The following is a 16,198-nucleotide window of genomic DNA, read 5'->3' as shown; positions in this document are numbered from 1 at the left end:
AGGCTGAGCGCGGGAGGCCGTGGGGTGGGAAGTCCCGGGCCTGGACTGATGGTGCCCGGCTGGCACCTGGAACAGCGGGCGGCCGGGGTCACGCAGCGCGGGAGACCCCTAAGGCGTGAGGCGCAGCCAGGGAGCGTGGCGGGGGCGTGACCGGAAGACTGGCCGGGTCTGGACCGCGACATCCTTTCTCGTGTCAGCAAAGCTCGGCCTGAGAGGCAGCCGCGTCGGAGGGTGCAGCGTGTCCCGGAGGACGCGGGCCCTGGCGGGGGCGGTGCACCTTCCAGGCCGCACACCGAGAGATTCGGCGTCTAGTGACCAACGCGGGGCGGGTGTCAATAACAGAGTCGTGCCGCAGCCGGGACACCCGAGCCCGGGGCCGAGAGGCCTGCGTCCCGGGTCCCGCTTCTTTAAGCCCCACTCCACGTCTGTCGGGTCTTCGTTTCTCGGCCCTTTCAGTTCTTCTGCCCGAGTCTGCTCACGGGCGCCGGTCCCCAGCAACGCAGGGCAGCGGCCCTCGGCAGGCACGGCAGATAGAGGGGCCCGGGGCCTCGGAGTGGCTCTGGGGCTGCACGGGGTCCTTGCACCCAGGGCCTGGAGGTCGGGGTGCCGCCCCGGGCTGCATGGCCGGCATGGCCTGGCCGGCCACAGGGGCCCCAGAACGGCCTGCGCCCTCCAAGGCCCTGCCCGGCCCACGCCCTCCACGTCCTTGGCTGGCGCCCGCCGCCGTATCTCAGCCACCAGGCACCCTTCCCAACGCGATCTGGGTTCTGTGGGGCATCCTGGAGACTCTGGGCAGTGAATGGAAAAATCGGGGAGGCCCCCGCCTTCCCAACCCTGGGTGGTGTCCCCCTAGAGCAGCACCAACAGAGGCGAGTCCCTCGGGGCGCCCAAGCCAGGGCTGGGGGCCAGCGGACAGGCTCTGGGGAGAGCGGGGCACAGAGACGGGGCGCCCAGCGGCAGGTGCGGTCACGGGTGACACCCGGGCGCTCAGGAAGGGCTCTGCTCTGGCCCCTCTCCTGCAGTCAGACTCTTCAGCTTACTCTGGAAATCAAAGGCAACCGCCTCCCCGCTGGTCTGTGCAAAGGGGCCGCCCAAGAAGAGGCTCACGTGCTGGGGGGACTCGGCCTCAGCACCCCAGGAGTCGCTGTCTGGGCTGCTGGAGTCCTCCGCCGCGGCAGGCGGGCGGCTGAGCTGCTCCAGCTGGTCCAGGACATCGCAGAACGGGATGGCGCAGCTGCACTGGGAGTGCACGGAGCAGGCGGGGCGGGCGGCCGTGGAGCTGGCCTCGGAAGGGGCGGCCGAGCTGGGTGAGTGCGCGGAGAGCCCGCCGGGCAGGGGCAGGGTGCTCAGGGAGCTGGCCCGCGAGCCGTTGTTTCCCAGCGAGCTGGTCTCCGAGGGGCCCAGCAGGCTGTGCATCAGGCTGGCCCGGGCCTTCACCTCCAGGAGCTCGGCCGTGTCCGCGGGGTGCATGCCCCCCCCGAAAGCCCCTTCCTCCTCGGACTCAGAGCCGGCCTCCGAGGAGCCGGGGTCGGGGCTGGGCCGGGAGGGAGGCCCCCGGGGGCGCGAGCGGCCGAGGGGGGCGGGGAAGGCCCCGGCGTGGAAGGCGATGTCGGCCGGGTCGTCGTCAATGAATTCCTCCAGCACCTGGAGCGTCAGCATCACAGCAGGGCCCAGCCCACGGCCGGCCTGGCCACCCCGGGGCGCCCCCTCGGCAGGGGACGAGCCCACGGGGCCACTGGCCTGCCATCCTGCAGGCCCCCGGGGGCCGCCCCCCGGCTCCAGACAAGCCCTGACACCGTGGCTGGGGGCCGGCGGGGCACAGCCGCCATCGGGGCCTCCGGCGCCAGGGCTCCTCTCTGCAGCTGGCCTCCCGAGGGTGGGGAGCGCCCCGGGCTTGGGAAGGGGGCCGCCAACGTCCGTCAGGCTGGGCTGGCCCGCAGGGGCCGCACAGAAGGGGCTGCTGGCCGAGGACGGGGGAGCAGGCGTCGCGCCCTCGGTGAGCAACATGCTCTGGGGACGGAAATGAAGATGAGGCGCTTGAGAGCCGACGCCTCCGGCCAGCGCTCCCGGCCCCTCGAGCCTGGCCCCAGCACCCGCTGGCCAGCGCCCCTCGCCGAAGCGCCTGGACACGTCTCGGGGGCCCAAGCGCCGCAGGCTGGCCAGCGCCGCCAGGGAGGGGCCGCGGCCTGGAGGCTGGGCAGGGGCTGGGGGCGGGGCCTGCCGGGCTTTCCGACTGAGCCGCGCCTTTCAGAGGCGCCTCCTGGCCGCCCGCCACAGAGCCCGTCGCTGCATGGACGTGTCACGGTGGGCACCGCACAGAAAGCAGGTCCCCTTCTGTGCCATACTGTGGGGTCACCACAGACCTGACTGAGCAGCGGGCGGCCATGTCGGCCTCACCCTCGGCGCCCCCAGCTCAGGGCCGGGCCGAGCGCGCCCCAGGAAGGAGGCGGAGGTGCCGGGCACGCGTCTGCCCTCCCACCCTGACCAAGCTCTCAAGTCTGCGCTGCCCGCCGCGCCGGGACTCGGCGCCCCTGGGGGCTCGCGTTCCCATGGGGACGGCGGGGACTGACCTGCCGCGGCACCTCGGCCGTCGGAGCGGGGACGGGAGTCCGCGTCCTGCTGCGTCTCCTGCAACAGAAGCCCGTGAGCCGCGCCGGCTCCGCCCTCGGCCGCCAGCGGAGATGGGCCAGCCAGAGGACAGCACAGGGGAGGGAGCGGCCGCACCGAAGCAACATGGCCACGCGGAAGGGCCCGCCCAGGGCCCGACTCCAGGTGGCGTGAGGTGGCCCGGGACCCTGCGCCCTGGCCCCCGCCCCCGGCCCTACTCACTGGACCCTGGGCCCTGACCCTGGGGCCCTGCGCCCGGGGGCACGGAGGTGCTCCGGGCATGGAGGCGAAGCAGGACAAAACCCGGGACCTTCGAGAGCCAGACCAGCCCACCCAGGACACGCCCGTGTGCCTGAATGACCCGCACACAAGAAATGTGCTTAATACGCCGGGCGTCGGCCCTCAACGTGCCGCGCCTCACCTCTCATGGGGGGCTCTCTTGGCCCCAGCGTCCCTGACGCGGTCCACCAGCTGCTTCTGGGTCCTGCCGCTGCGGACAGAGGGCAGGTGAAGAGCCAGGAGGGACCAGCAGGCCCCGCGCGCAGGCCGAGCAGCTCTCAGGCTGGTCTCCGGGCCACCCCGGGCCACGCACCTGTATCTGAAGGAGGAGCCCCTGCTGAAGAGCACGACCCTGGCTCTGGGCTGGGGCTGCTCGCAGAGCCGGAAGAAGCTGTGGTGCTCCACGCAGGCCTTCCAGAAGTTCTTGCAGGCGTCCCTGCTGCCCAGCAGGAACTCCAGCGTGTCCTGGTGAGGCCCCTGGGGCAGAGTGTGGGGTCACCAGGTCACAGGCACGGCCGAAGCCCCAGATGGCCCCGTGCCGCTCCTCTGCTCGGCCTCAATACCTCCCTGCCCGCCCCCCCCAGGGCAGGCATGGTCCTGGGGAGCAGAGCAGTGTCCCCCGCGCGTGGCCGGTGCTGCTGGTACCTCCCTCGGTCCAGGGACAGCCTCCCCTAGTCCCTTCCGGGAGCCCAGCAGGGCCTGAGTGGCTGCCCGACCCCACCCCTGCCTGCGCCCAGGCCCAGCTCGCAGCCCCCGCCGCATCTGCCCCCCAGCCCCCTGACGGCCACTCGTCTCAGTGAAGCCACAGCGCTCGGGTGCTGGTCACTGAGCCGCAGGAGGGACGTACCCTCTGACAGCGCCCCCACGGGTCACTGCAGCCAAAGGGGCGAAGCACGGGCCTGCCCATGCGGGGCTCTGGCGGGGACGGCCCAGCGGGTGCCCAGTGCCCGTGCCGAGACGGGCCATAAAGGCCAGAGGCACGTGGCCCACGCGAGCTGCTGTGACTGGCGCCCCCTCACCTGGACCTCGGGATGCAGCTTGACCAGAAACCGCCTCCTCTTGAAGCTCAGCTTGCGGACCCGCGCCCAGTTGAAGGTGTTGATCTTGGTGGTGTTCTGGGGGGACAAGGGCCTGAGTGCCAGCCGCTGTGGCTGCCCGCCCGCCGGGGACGTCTTCCTCAGAGGGAGACTGTCCACTGCTCTTTACGGAGTAAACTCCTGGCGTGTCCCCAGGCCTGCCCTGCCAGGAGGCGGGGCACCCACCCCAGGAGTGGGCACCCCGAGGACCCCCGAGCACTGGCGACCGCACACAGGCCGGGTGGTGGCGGGAGGAGAGGGGTTTCCCGGGGGGAAGGTGAAGAAAGCCAGCCCACTAGCTGCCGGGGGCTGCCAGCCGCGGCGAGGGGGGGGCCCCGCCGGGGTCACATCCTGCCACAGGCCGGCGTCGCTCAAGAAAAGAGAGCTGAGGCCTACAGGGTGCAGCAGAACAGAGACCCAACTCCCCGGCCTCCCGCCACGCCCAGAAACGTGCACGCAGAGGTGCGCGCCCACGTCGCCTGTAGGCGCCGGCTCCCCGCAGGGCGCGCACAGGTGCCCCCCTCGCATCTCCCACTGACGCGCCGCAGGCCAGCAGGGAGCGCGGTGGGACGCCTGCCGGTGGCCTGGACGAGCCCAGCCCTGCAGCGGGCGGGACACGCCGCTCGGGCCGCGTGTGCGCAGGAGCTCGGCCTCTCCTGGTCAGCAGCAGGGCCAGGGGCGGCCCTTGTCCCAGCCTCGCCTTGTGAGGACCCTTAGGACCTGCCAAGGCTGAGCTCGGGGGACATTCGATGAAGGGCCAGGGCGCACGGCGGGCGGGTCCCGGCAGCTCGCGCAGCTTTCCCAGAGCGTCCACTGAGGGCACACACCCTGGCCGCGCTGAACGCCGCCTCTTGGGCACATCTCCCTCCTGTGGCAGCCGAGGAGCCGCTCTGAGCGGGGTGCCCAGGGCCCACAGGACAGGTGAGGTACGGCCGCACCAGACCACGTGCCTGGGCAGGGCCGCCACCCACCTGGAACACGAGGATGCCCGCATGGGCCACCGCCAGGTGGATCCTGGCGCCCTCCCTGTCGGAGGCGGCGTGAAGGCGCACCCCGTACATGGCCAGCTTGCGCGCGATCTCCAGTACCTGGAAGTCGGACTCGGCTGGCGTCTGGCCCCTGTAGGAGACAGCAGGGTCACAGCCGCTTCACCCCGTTCCTGGGGGGCCCCACGCGCCACAGAAGCAAACAGGGCAGCACGCCCAATCTCGGCGCCCAGCACACGGCCCCTGCGTCCGCCTCGGGGGGGTGATGCGCTCGGTGCCCACTGGACGCCAGCCGCGGGCCACGCCCGTCAGGGGAGGCCTGAAGCCACCACGCGGGAGCCCACCGTCCTGCCCCAGACCTGATCTGGTTAGTCGGGTGGCCCCAAGGCGTGGTGACGCCACCTGGCAGTGGCGAGCCACACACCGGCCACCTCGGCCGGCCCAGGAGACCGACCAGAGCGCAGAGCTGCTACCAGGAGGCGGAGGGCGCCAGACCTGCCCCACCTGCAGGCTGTGGGATGGAGTCTCGGAGCCCAAAACCAGCACAACTGCAGGCGCGGCCCCCCCACCCCCCAGGGCGGCCAGCAGCCCCGCCCAGGTGCCCCGGCCAGGTCCATTCAACGGGGACACGTGGGGGGTGAGCCCGGCCTCCCTGCGGCCCTCAGCTGGGTGATCCGCCTTCTCGGCCACACAGCAGAGCCTGGAGGCACCTGGGCGAGGGTGCGACTGTGGGCAGTGAGGGCCGTCCTGGTGGGAGCACAGGAAGGAGTGGCCCCGGGATCCAGACTCGAGTTCTTCTTGCAGGCCCCGGGCCCTGAGGCTTCTTCAGGCTGCCAGGGTGTGGCCCTTGGGGTACAGCCGCAGGCTGGCAGGGGCGGGGGTGCCTGGCTCCTCCTGCGGAATCAGTCCCGGCAAAGCCAAAGGAGGCAGACTGGAGAGACTGGAGACATCTGAGATCGGCCTCAGAGGCGCTGGCCTCCTGGCATGTCCCTGGGCTGGCCTTGGCCCTGCGTGGCCTCCTGTGGCTGTGGCCGGTCCCTCAGGGATGCCCGGGCCCCGCCTTGGCCAGCCCCGCTCTGCCTGGCTCTACCGGGTCTGGGCCCTGAGCCTGTCCGAGGCTGGGACAGAAGCCCCAGAGGACCCTGGCCAGGCCCTGGGCCCCACTCAGTGGGGGTCTGAGGGGCGTTCCGGCAGCACCGCCTGCTCCCCCAGCCTCTTGGCCCTGGGCCCGCCTCCTCCCACCGGCTGGACTAGTGTGCAATGAGGTGGCACCAGCGGCAGGCCTGGGGGGGATGGTGAGCTCTCCTGCCCCAGGGACTCACGCCAGCCGGCGGTGGAACTCGAGCACCGTCTCCAGAGCTCGCTCCTGGCCGGGCAGGTACGCGTTGGCTCTGAGGTGCGCCCGATCCAGGGCCTCGTTGTAATCCCCTATTTCAGCTGAAGGCAGAAAACCACGGTTAAGTATTTCAACTTCTTAATAAAAAACACAAGCGTGTGTACCTGAAAGTACATACAAGCCAGAAAATTTACCCTAAGTCTGGAGCGAAAGCACACGCCCTCCCACACCAGGCCCACGCGAGTCACGCCAGGCCCTTAGCTATGAACTAAGAGGCAGTTGACACTCTCCTCCCCCTGCGCTCACCCCGGACACTCACCCTGCAGCAGATGGGACGTGAGGAGGGCGGCCGTGGTGTCCGAGCAGACCAGACGCCCCTCCAGGAGGTCCCTCTTCAGCTGGAGAGCAAACAGGTACCTGGAGGGGAGCACCAGGCACCACGAGGTCACCTCCACGGCCCTGGACTCTGCCCAGCCCGAGCCCGGTGGCCTATGGGCGCTGGGCGGGCTGTGCCGGCCTTGACGCCCCGGCTCCAGGGTGCCTCGCACACGTGCAGCACGCTGGCGCAAGCACGAGCCGCCCCCACGTTGCCAGGGCAACAGCCAAGATGTGATGCCGACAGCGCTCAAGAGGCCGACAGGCTGAGGGTACCTGGGGCTGCCTGGGGCCTGGGCTGCTCCTGTGGCAGACTCTGCCCTCGGGGTGCACGACCAGCACCAGCGTCCAGGCGCACCGCACCCCAGCATTTCAGGGGGCGGCGAAGGCTGGCCGGGCATGCAGCAGAGGGGGCCGCCTGGCTGGCGCCAGAGCAGGGAGGTCAGTCTGCGCTGCGGACACCACACCTGGGCGCGGGGTCAGCTCCGCGGGCCAGCGAAGCAGACCGTCTGCTTTTGCACTCGCTGCAGTTGGCGGGAGAGTTTCTCTTCTACCACAAACGTGCACTGTCTGCAGACGAGGGAGGCCTGGCCCGCGGCCGGCGCCAGTCTCTGGTTCCTGGAGTGTCGGGGCACTGCGCCCACGAGGCCGAGCCCTGCCTCAGCGTCCTGGCCGAGAGCGGGGGACCTAGGGCGGCCTCCCCGCGCCACTCCCCTGCCCCCCGCCCCCGCCGGCCTCTTCTGTCTCGCCTGATGCTGGGTTCTGAGTGGTTTTCATCCTTGGCCGTCAGAGTGGGACGTGCGAGGCACCCAGAGGAACGCGAGCCCCGCCCGGGTGCGGACGCCCTCACCACCTCCGGCCCTTGCCCCCGCGGACTCTGGATCCCGTGCCCCCATCCCACCTCTGCACCCACCTCCTGGCCTCTGCCCGGTGGCCCTCCCCGCCCAGGCCAGCACTCGGGTCTGTGCCAGGCTCCTGCGTGCCCGGAATCCGGCGCTGGCCCCCTCCCTGCCCGCGCCCACGGGCCCTGCCCACCCACCGAGTGTGCTCTTCCTGCAGCTGGCCAGGGTCCGGCGGGAAAAACTTCACGGCCAGGCGCAGCATAGCGTTCTTCAACCCTGTTGGGGAGAATTTTCCAGCTTCTCAGGGGCGGTCCAGTGCTGGGTCGGCGGTCTCCCCACTCACAGGCACCGAGCTGCACTCCAAACGCGCTATGACGGATCTTTCAGGGCCTCCCTGGGGGCGCGGCCTGAGTTCAATCCCGGCCAGGGAGCTGCCCACAGGGCATGGCAGACCCCTCCTGTCTCCCTCCGCTGCCCTCGGCAGGGGGTTTCAGCGGATTCGCCTGTTCTGCTTCTTGCTCTGTCTCTGGGGAGTCCTCTCACCCCCTGCGCCTCTGCACCCCAGCTCTTGTGCGCATAAAGTAAATCTTAAAAAAAAGTCTTTCAAATGAGACATCGAGGTATTTTTTATGCATGAAATTCCAAGACCCTAAGCAACAGTCTCACACGGTGAAAAATTCAGACTTTTGCATTAAGTAGGATCTCAGTGAGACCCGAAAAACAAGCAGGGGACTGCCCGTTAAAAAATTTAAATATGGGCCTCCCCGGTGGCGCAGCGGTTGAGCGCTGGGTTGCGAAGCTGCCCGCGGCCTCTGCGGCGCCGGTTCGATCCCCGGCTGCTCCCCGGCCACCGGAGGAGGGTCCCACATGGCACGCGGACCTCTCCTGCCGCCCGCTGCTCCCCTCAGCAGTGTCCTTCGGTCCTTCTGCCTGCTCTGCCCCCCGCTCTGGCTCTGGGGGATCCTCTCACCTCCCGCGCTTCTGACCGTACCCGGTGCTTGTATGTATGTACGTATAAATCAATCAACCAACCAATAAATCTTTAAAAAAAATTTAAATATATTTCCATCTATACATTTTAGGATTAAAAGGCGAGGCAGAGGAGAGGTGCTCATGGCGCGGGCGGTGGCGAGGACCACTTCTTGGCGGCGCCCTCTCGGGCTGTGGCGAAGGCCAGCGCTGACCGGGACAGCAGGAGAAAGGGGTTTTCAAAAAGGGCCCGTTGGCTAAGACGGGACGGCTGCCTTCAGGGCCTTAGCTTGTGGGGGTGACAAGGAAGCTTCCGCACGTTCCTGTCTCCCCGATTCAGCGCAGAAGAGGACCCCGGAGAGCGCGGGTGACGGGGGGAGCTCTGTCTAAAGCAGTGGTGACGCCGGGGACCGAGTCGCAGCCGGGCCTGTGCTCAGGCATGGGCACTCGTCCCTAAGGGCTAAGGGGAATCCTTTTTTTTTTTTTAAAGATTTATTTATGCTACGAGAGCTGGCACAGGCCAGAGGGGTGGGGGTGAGAGGACCCGCCAGAGACAGAGCGGGGAGCAGAACAGGAAACACACTGCTGAGGGGAGCAGGGGGACAGGAGGGTCAGCTGTGCCTGTGAGTCACTTGGGGGCGGCAGCCGGAGGCGCTGACTTTAACCCCTGCGCCCCCAGGGAGGCCCCTCAGGAGAATTCCTACACTAAAAAAGTTTAGTCCGCTTGGAAGAAGCGCGCAGGGGTGGGTGAGAACCAGGCGCCTCGGTGACAGACTCAACACAGACGGGGCCGGGCGTCCCGCCTCCGCCGCGGCCACGCTGTATCACAGGGCGGCGTCCACCTTCCACCACGAGGGCCTCGGCGTCCTGTGCCGGCCCAGACGCCCAGCGAGGCCCCAACGCAGCGGGCAGTGGCCGAGCCGCTGGGCCCAGGCCTGCGGAGCCCCTCCCTCGGCAGCCCGGGCTGCGGCGCCCCAGAGCAAAGCGGGACTTACTTCGAACTTGCCTGGCCACAGGCTTCCCGGGCTCCAGCCACACCTGCAGAGGGAGGGAGCGGTGAGGCCCAGCGGCCCGGCCCGCCCCCGGGCTGCTGCAGCGTCCTTCAGAGATGCGGGTGCCCACGGCCTGGACCTCAGACCTGGGAGCCCTGCAGCGGGGGAGGGGGTGCTGTCTGCGGCCACCACACTCACCCAAGAGCCCCGCGCGTCCTGCAGCTCCAGCCCGAAGTACTCGCCCTCCGCCAGGTTCAGCCGCTTCCACACCTGGGTCAGCAAGGCCTGGCCGCAGCCCTTGGGCTGTGAAGGGGTGCGGAGGGGGGCAGGGGATGGGGACAGGAGGGCCGGGTCAGGAGGGGGCGGGGCGAGAAGCGGCAGAGGTTAAGCTGCGTGGACAGGAGGACACAGGCCGCGCACAGAGCCATTGCTGGGCGGAACCAGCAATCGTCGGGTCCAGCAGCCGCCGTGGGCCGTCCTTTGCGTGCGCAGGTGTGAGGGCGGAACCGAAAGCCACCCCCCGGGGCCAGCTGGCCGCAGAAGCCCTTTCAGTAGCTGGTGGAGGTGCTCGGGAGGGGTCGGGCCCGGCCGCCCGGCGTCCCCAGTGCACCCCGCCCTGTGTTCCCGCGGGCCCGGCTGCGCAGGGGCCTCTGGCCAGTCCTGGCGTCCCTAACACCTTCGCTTCTACCTCCGATGCGCAGCCCCCAGGGAGGACCTCGTGGTCAGCGCCCAGTACCTACTGGGCACCCACAGGCGCTGCCAGGGCGCAGCACCCTCGGGCGGGCTGACGCCCGCAGCTGCCCTTCCCTGCCCCGCCTTCCCGGCCGGCCGCGCATGCAAGTCCTGCTCCAGCTTCCCCATGAAGCGCACGGTCACGGCTGCTGCCTGCAGGGCCTCGCCTGCAGCCTCCCCCTGGGCTGGCGACACCTGGGGGGGTCTCAGCTGCGCCCAGCTGCCTCCCGGCAGGCCCCATCTGCACGTACCCACACCGAGGTCACCCCGAGTTCCCTCCGGAGGACACCCCAGTGGCCCGGCATCGAGTGCCTGGGAGCTGCAGCGACACTCATTCCGGACCCTTGCAAAGGTGACCGCATCTTCAGAGGCATCCATTCTCGGGCACACTCCGCCGCCCCCAACCCCCTGCGCTGTCCCCGCACCCCAGCCTCTCTGCTGCCCCACCCTCCTCCTTGGCTTGGCTGCGCCCTCGTCTCTTTCCCAGGCTGGCGGGTCCGGGAGGGCACTGGGGGGGCCGCCGGAGGCCGGGGTCCTCCGTGTCTGGAGCTTGGGGTTTTCCTGCCATGAGCATCGCCTGACCTCACGCCCTCCCTGGCCCGTGGGCCTGGACCTCCACTCCACTAGGTGGGGGCTGCTGCCCCTGCCCCCAAAGCCTGGGGAGCCCTCCCCACGCACCAGGTGTACTCGCCCCTCCCGGGGCTGAAGCTAGACCGTCCCAGGGGTTGCCCCCGGAGGGTGCTGCTGAGGATGGGCCCAGGAAACTGGGAACGCTGTGGTGGTGGGGGCCGTGGTAGGAAATAGAAGGAGCAGCAGAAGCACCCCCGGGGTTCACTGTGCGGGATGCAGCATTTTCAGGTCTTCAGCAATTCAGGGTCAGCGATTTCGGCCCCCACCATGTGCATCTTCCAGAGGCTGGTGCGGGCTCCGAAGGACGGGGGGAGGCATCCGGCGGCCAAGCCCGGAGAGCAGGGGTTCGGGGCTGTGCTGCTGTCCCGGCGGAGGGGAGGCCGGGCGGGGCCCCCGAGCTGCGTGTGGCGCTGTCGGGCTGCTGGGCCGGCGTCTGGAGTGTCCCTGTCCAGGGCTGTGCAGGGGCGTCCAGCCGTGTCTCCTGCTGTCTGGTGAGGTGGAGCCGCCTGTTGTGTGGCTGCTGCGCTGGGGCCGCCATGCCAAGTTGCGGCTATCTTGGGAGCCTTTGTGCTCAGGACTTTAAAGCACTGACCACGGCTTCGGGGGCGGGAATCGGCCATTTGTGGCCTCAGTCTCTGTTCCCCTGGCTTGTTAAATTAACCCCGTGTTGCTGCTCTCGGAGCTCGCGTGGTCTGCGCCTGTGCTCGGGTGAGGCGCTCGGATGTGACCGGTCAGCTACCTGGGCACGTCCCCGGCCAGTGCCCCCGCTGCCCGGGTCAGGCTGACAGCTCGGGGGCAGGCCCTGCAGCTCCTGCAGCCCCAGCGTCTCCAGCCTGGATGCCTCATGGAGGCCGTGGGGGCGGGGCAGTGCAGGTGGGGGGGTGCGGGCGGCACAGAGCAGAGCAAGCCCCCGCCCTGCGCGCGGGCGGTGCTCCTGAGCACCAGGTCTGCAAGCAGCGGCGGCGGCGGGAGCAAGGGCGGCTGTCCGTCTTGGTGAAGGAAGAGCCTGTCCCGGGCTTGGCTGTGGCTCCTGACGCGCTCGCGAGGAAGCCAAGAGGCCAGGGGCCTTCAGGAGCCGGGCGCCCCGGCCATGAACGGAGCCTTTCAGGAGAGGCTGGTGCCGGGTGGGGCGCACGGGGGGCCGACCCTGTCTGGGGGTGCAGCCCCCACTTGGCTTTGAGGGCTCAGGACAGCCCGAGGTGCTGGGCTCGGGGCTGTGGGTGGGTTCTGGACGCAGCGGTTCTGCATTCCGGACTTTCTAACCGTTTTAATTATTATAAAGTCGGGAGCCCGTGGGGCTGTGTGGGCACCCCAGAGATCTTCCCCGCGTCATTTTTTATTTATTTATATAAAGATTTATTTATGCATGCATACAAGAGCGGGGTACAGGCCAGAGATGTGGGGGTGAGAAGACTCACCAGAGACAGAGCGGGGACCAGAACAGGCAGACTGACTGAAACCCACTGCTGAGGGGAGCAGCGGGGAGGCAGGCGAGGTCTGCTGCGCCCTGTGGGTTGCTCCCTGGGTGGGGATGGGGAGGTGGGGTCTGCAGGGGCACGTGGTCCCCCTGAGTTCTGGGCCCTGAGGCCCGGTCTGTGCCTCCCAGGGGAGGGGACGAGCCCTCAGTGCCACGGGCACCCCCTGCACCCCCCAGGCGGCAGGTACCCGAGGGCGCAGGGAGGGATGGAGGCGCACCGGGAGCTGCCCTGGAAGGCTCCGTCGCAGGAGGAGGGGCTCCCAGGACCCCCAAACCTGCCCACCCCAGGCGGTCCCGCCGCCCACTGCATCCTGTCAGCCCTTCGCCATGGAGCAGGCCCAGAGCAGGCCCAGCGCCGGGACCTCAGGGCTCAGCACCCCACCCCACCCCCACCCAGCGGGAACACGGGGAGGGCCGGGCGGGCAGCCTGGGAAGAAAGAGCCAAAGCAAAGCCGAGTCAAGGCAAAGGCCGTGGCTGCTCTCCCGTGTCCCCTCATGTCCCCCGCACGCCCCCGGCCAGAAACCACCAGCCTCTTCACGCGCCCCTGTTCCCACGCCCCCCCAGGCCGGCTCCCTGACCCTCACCCTCCCCACCTCCCAGGCAGAAACAGAGCTCCAAGGTCCAGGCTGGAGATCGGGCAGCTCCGGGCTTGTCCCACTTCTGGGGCACCCACCCTCCCTTCTGATTGGTCCATTCAACCGTGCTGGCGCCCAAGGGGGCTGCCCACAGCAGCAGCTTTTGTGGGACCTAGGTAAGCCCACCACGTTCTTCTAGTGGTTCTGCTGCTTAAGTGGCAGGAAGAAGAACGCCAGCTTCGCCCTGCAGGCCACACCGCGGTGGGTCACTGGCCTCGGGACCAGGAGGAGGCGGGGCCCGCAGGGGTGGCCTGCCCGCGCTGCCGTCGGGGCTCCCACGCACCCCACGGGGCCCCGTCCGGGCCGGGTCCAGGACACAGACCTACTTCCCAGGCTTCCCAGGACAAAACCAATAGTTTTGGGGCGTGTGGGGCATGTGCCCCCGACTGCAGCTGACGGATGAGCTGAGGTCAGGCAGCAGCAAGGCCCGCGGCAGGTCACTGTCCGTGTTTGGGCTGCTCGCGTGGGAGAGTGAGTGACGACGTCTGCCGGGGCGCTTTTTGGAACCCGGCTATGGAGTCCTGGCAGGAGGAAAACACCCGCTTCCCTGGGAAGGGCGACTGTGCCACCCAGCGGGCCGGTGTGACGGGCGACAGGCGCCTCCCCACCACCGAGCCTGGGGAAAGGGAAGGGACGCCCACGGGGCGCGGGGTCAGTGGACGCAGCCAACAGTGGACATGCTCAGCGATGCTGGCCTCAGGCCCCGCCCCGCCCAGGGGCTCCCCCCACACACCCAGGGGCCCCCAGCCAGATGCAGAAGCAGCTCTCCTCCCAACGGGTAGCGCTCGCCTGCCCAGCCTGGCTGACCCACCTGCCCCGTAGACCTCGGCCCCGACAGGAGGGCCTGGGCCCAGGGCTCTGCCTTATCCCTGGAGCAAACCCAAGTGTTTCAAAAATAAACAGGGCCTCCCTGGGGGTGCAGGGATTAAGACGCAACCTATGAAGCTGTCCGCAGCCTCTGCAGCACGAGTTTGATCCCCGGCTGGCCAGGGAGCTCCCCACATGGCGCAGCAGACCTCTCCTGTCTCCCCGCTGCTCCCCTCAGCAGTGTACTTCGGTCAGTCTGCCTGTTCTGCTCCCCACTCTGCCTCTGGTGAATCCTCTCACCCCTGCACCTCTGGCCTGCACCCCAGCTCTTGTATGCATAAATAAATACGTAGATTTATTTATTTACAGAAGCGCTGGGCACAGTCGGAAGCGCGGGAGGGTGAGAGAATTCACCAGAGCCAGAGCGGGGGACAGAACAGGCAGACTGACGAAGGACACTGCTGAGGGGAGCAGCGGGCATGGCAGGAGAGGTCTGCGCGCCATGTGGGACCCTCGCCGGTGGCCGGGATCGAACCGGCGCTGCAGAGGCTGCGGGCAGCTTCGCAGCCCAGCGCACAACCGCTGCACCACCGGGGAGGCCCAATAAATAAATCTTTTAAAAATAAATAAATAAATGGTATCAAATTCTTCCTGAGCTGAAAAGGTCCCCAGCATAAGCCGTCCCCGTCCCCGTGGCAGAGGGGTGCGGAGGTGTCCGTATCTGGCGTCTGACGCCGCTCACCTCTCCCTTGTTCCTGAGCAAGGCCCCCCCTCCCCGCGCGGCTCCGCATGGAGCCCGAACCCAGGGTTCAAGCCACCCTCACATCAGTGCCTGTGGGGTGGGGCGCGCGGAGGCCGCAGACCACCAGCGCCTGGACTTCGCCTCGGGTGCCGGGCGCAGTGGCCACGGGAGACAGCAGGGAGGCTGCTGGGGGGCCCCAGCGGGTCCCCTGGCCAACCAGCCCGCACTCCCGGCAGAGGCAGGTTCCCGGCGCTCCGCCCCAGGGGCGCTCTGGCCTCCCTGAGCCAGTGCCCTCAAGCCGGGCGGACGCCAGACGGCACTCCCCCGCCAAGAGGCGCACCCTCTGCCTGGAAAGCCCCGGCCAGCTCTGGGGTGCTGGGAGCCCCGGCGAGGCAGCTGTGGGACAGTTCTCAGTGCGGCCTCGCCCGCCACGCTGACCAGCTGTGGACACTCTGGAAGTCTCGGAAGAAGCAAGCCCTGATTTTCTCAAGCACCACAGGCCAGCCCCTCGGAAGCCACTTTCTCGGGGAAGACGCCTGCCCAGGTGGAAGTGAAATGCTCCCCCCGCCTGGTTTTCCTTGGGAAGGACGACTCACCCACCCCAGGGACGTTCTGAAAGCAGGTGCCGGGAGCCGCCCTCCTTCCCGCCTGGCCCTTCCTTTCTGTTCTTCAGAGACAGGCTGCCCGCCCTGCCCGGCCGGCGCAGCACACCCGCGGCTGCAGCCCCGCGCTGCTCTCCCACACTGCCCGAAGAGGTTGGGGGCCAGCCGACCCCCGAGACCTCTGGCCTCTTTCCTGCAGGTCCATCCAGCCCCAGGTGAGACCGGAAGCGCCGGCCCTCAGCTGGTCTGGAGCTCGCAGGCACCTGGGAAGCGGGTGGACCAGTCCTGCGGGCGCAGCGCCCCGCCCGCACCCCAGCCTCGAGGAGAGCCGGGCGCACCAGGCAGGGCTCAAGCTCATCCCCGGCCTCCCTCGCCACCAGCACGCCACGGCCTTGCCCACAGCCCAGCTGCCCTGGCTTCCCGCGTTGGCCGCCGGCCCCCTGGACGGCGCCCCCAGCCCAGCCTACCGCCCTGACTTCGTGGCGGCACGGCAAAGCGCCTGAAAACGTGACTTTACACCCGCACGAGAACATCAGGAAGAAGAGGAGGTGCTCGGGCGCCATCTGAGGATGAGGGGAGGGTTTTTAAAGACACTCGGAGGCCGCCTGGCATCAGGACGGGTGTTGAGCGAGCCTGGGTGCCCGTGGACCTCCGCCAGCTGCCCTGGGCCCCCCCCAGGAATGTTCTTTCCTGACCTGGAGCCGGAGCTGCCCCGGCTCCACCTACACGCCCCGCGGAGGGCAGCCCCGCTGGGCAGCTCAGGCCAGGGCGCCGGTCGTGGCATCTGCGGGGTGCTGGGCACCGGCGTGTTCCAAACCCAAAGGGCAGCGGAGCCGGTGGTGGCCTCCGCGTGAGGGCAGGTCAGCCCGACGGCCGGCAGAGACCGGGCTGTGGACACGCGAGGCCACGCTCCTTACCTCCACGCCGAAGGTCTCCACCGAGCCGTCCAGCAGCTGGACACTGAGGAGCAGGCGCCGCTCCCGCTCATGGGGAGCCCTGGGCTCCAGGGTGTGGGCGCCCAGGGGAGTCCCCGGCTTCGGGGGCAGGGCGCGGTAGGTGCCCGCGGTGTCCCCCATCCTCCGCAGCTGCAGGTGCGGGAAGAGACAGCGG

At 69.0% G+C, this 16,198-nt stretch overlaps 1 protein-coding gene across 1 annotated transcript; it reads right to left on the bottom strand.

Moving 5' to 3' along the window:
- Nucleotides 1-987: 987 nt before the first annotated feature.
- FARP2 (FERM, ARH/RhoGEF and pleckstrin domain protein 2) lies at nucleotides 988-16,193 on the bottom strand. The gene is made up of 12 exons (XM_037522192.1): nucleotides 16,006-16,193; nucleotides 9,661-9,765; nucleotides 9,466-9,508; nucleotides 7,699-7,777; nucleotides 6,604-6,701; nucleotides 6,271-6,385; nucleotides 4,934-5,081; nucleotides 3,906-4,001; nucleotides 3,200-3,363; nucleotides 3,029-3,097; nucleotides 2,571-2,628; nucleotides 988-2,010 (listed from the first exon to the last, which is right to left on the bottom strand). Exons 1-12 carry the CDS (start codon nucleotides 16,162-16,164, stop codon nucleotides 988-990), a joined length of 2,157 nt encoding a protein of 718 aa, XP_037378089.1. The 5' UTR covers nucleotides 16,165-16,193.
- Between the last annotated feature and the right edge of the window lie 5 nt (nucleotides 16,194-16,198).

This window comes from Talpa occidentalis, unplaced genomic scaffold (assembly GCF_014898055.3).
Source record: "Talpa occidentalis isolate TD23 unplaced genomic scaffold, MPIMG_talOcc4v2.1 talOcc4.3, whole genome shotgun sequence".
Taxonomy (NCBI): Eukaryota; Metazoa; Chordata; class Mammalia; order Eulipotyphla; family Talpidae; genus Talpa; species Talpa occidentalis.
This window is presented reverse-complemented; position numbering and strand designations above follow the sequence as displayed.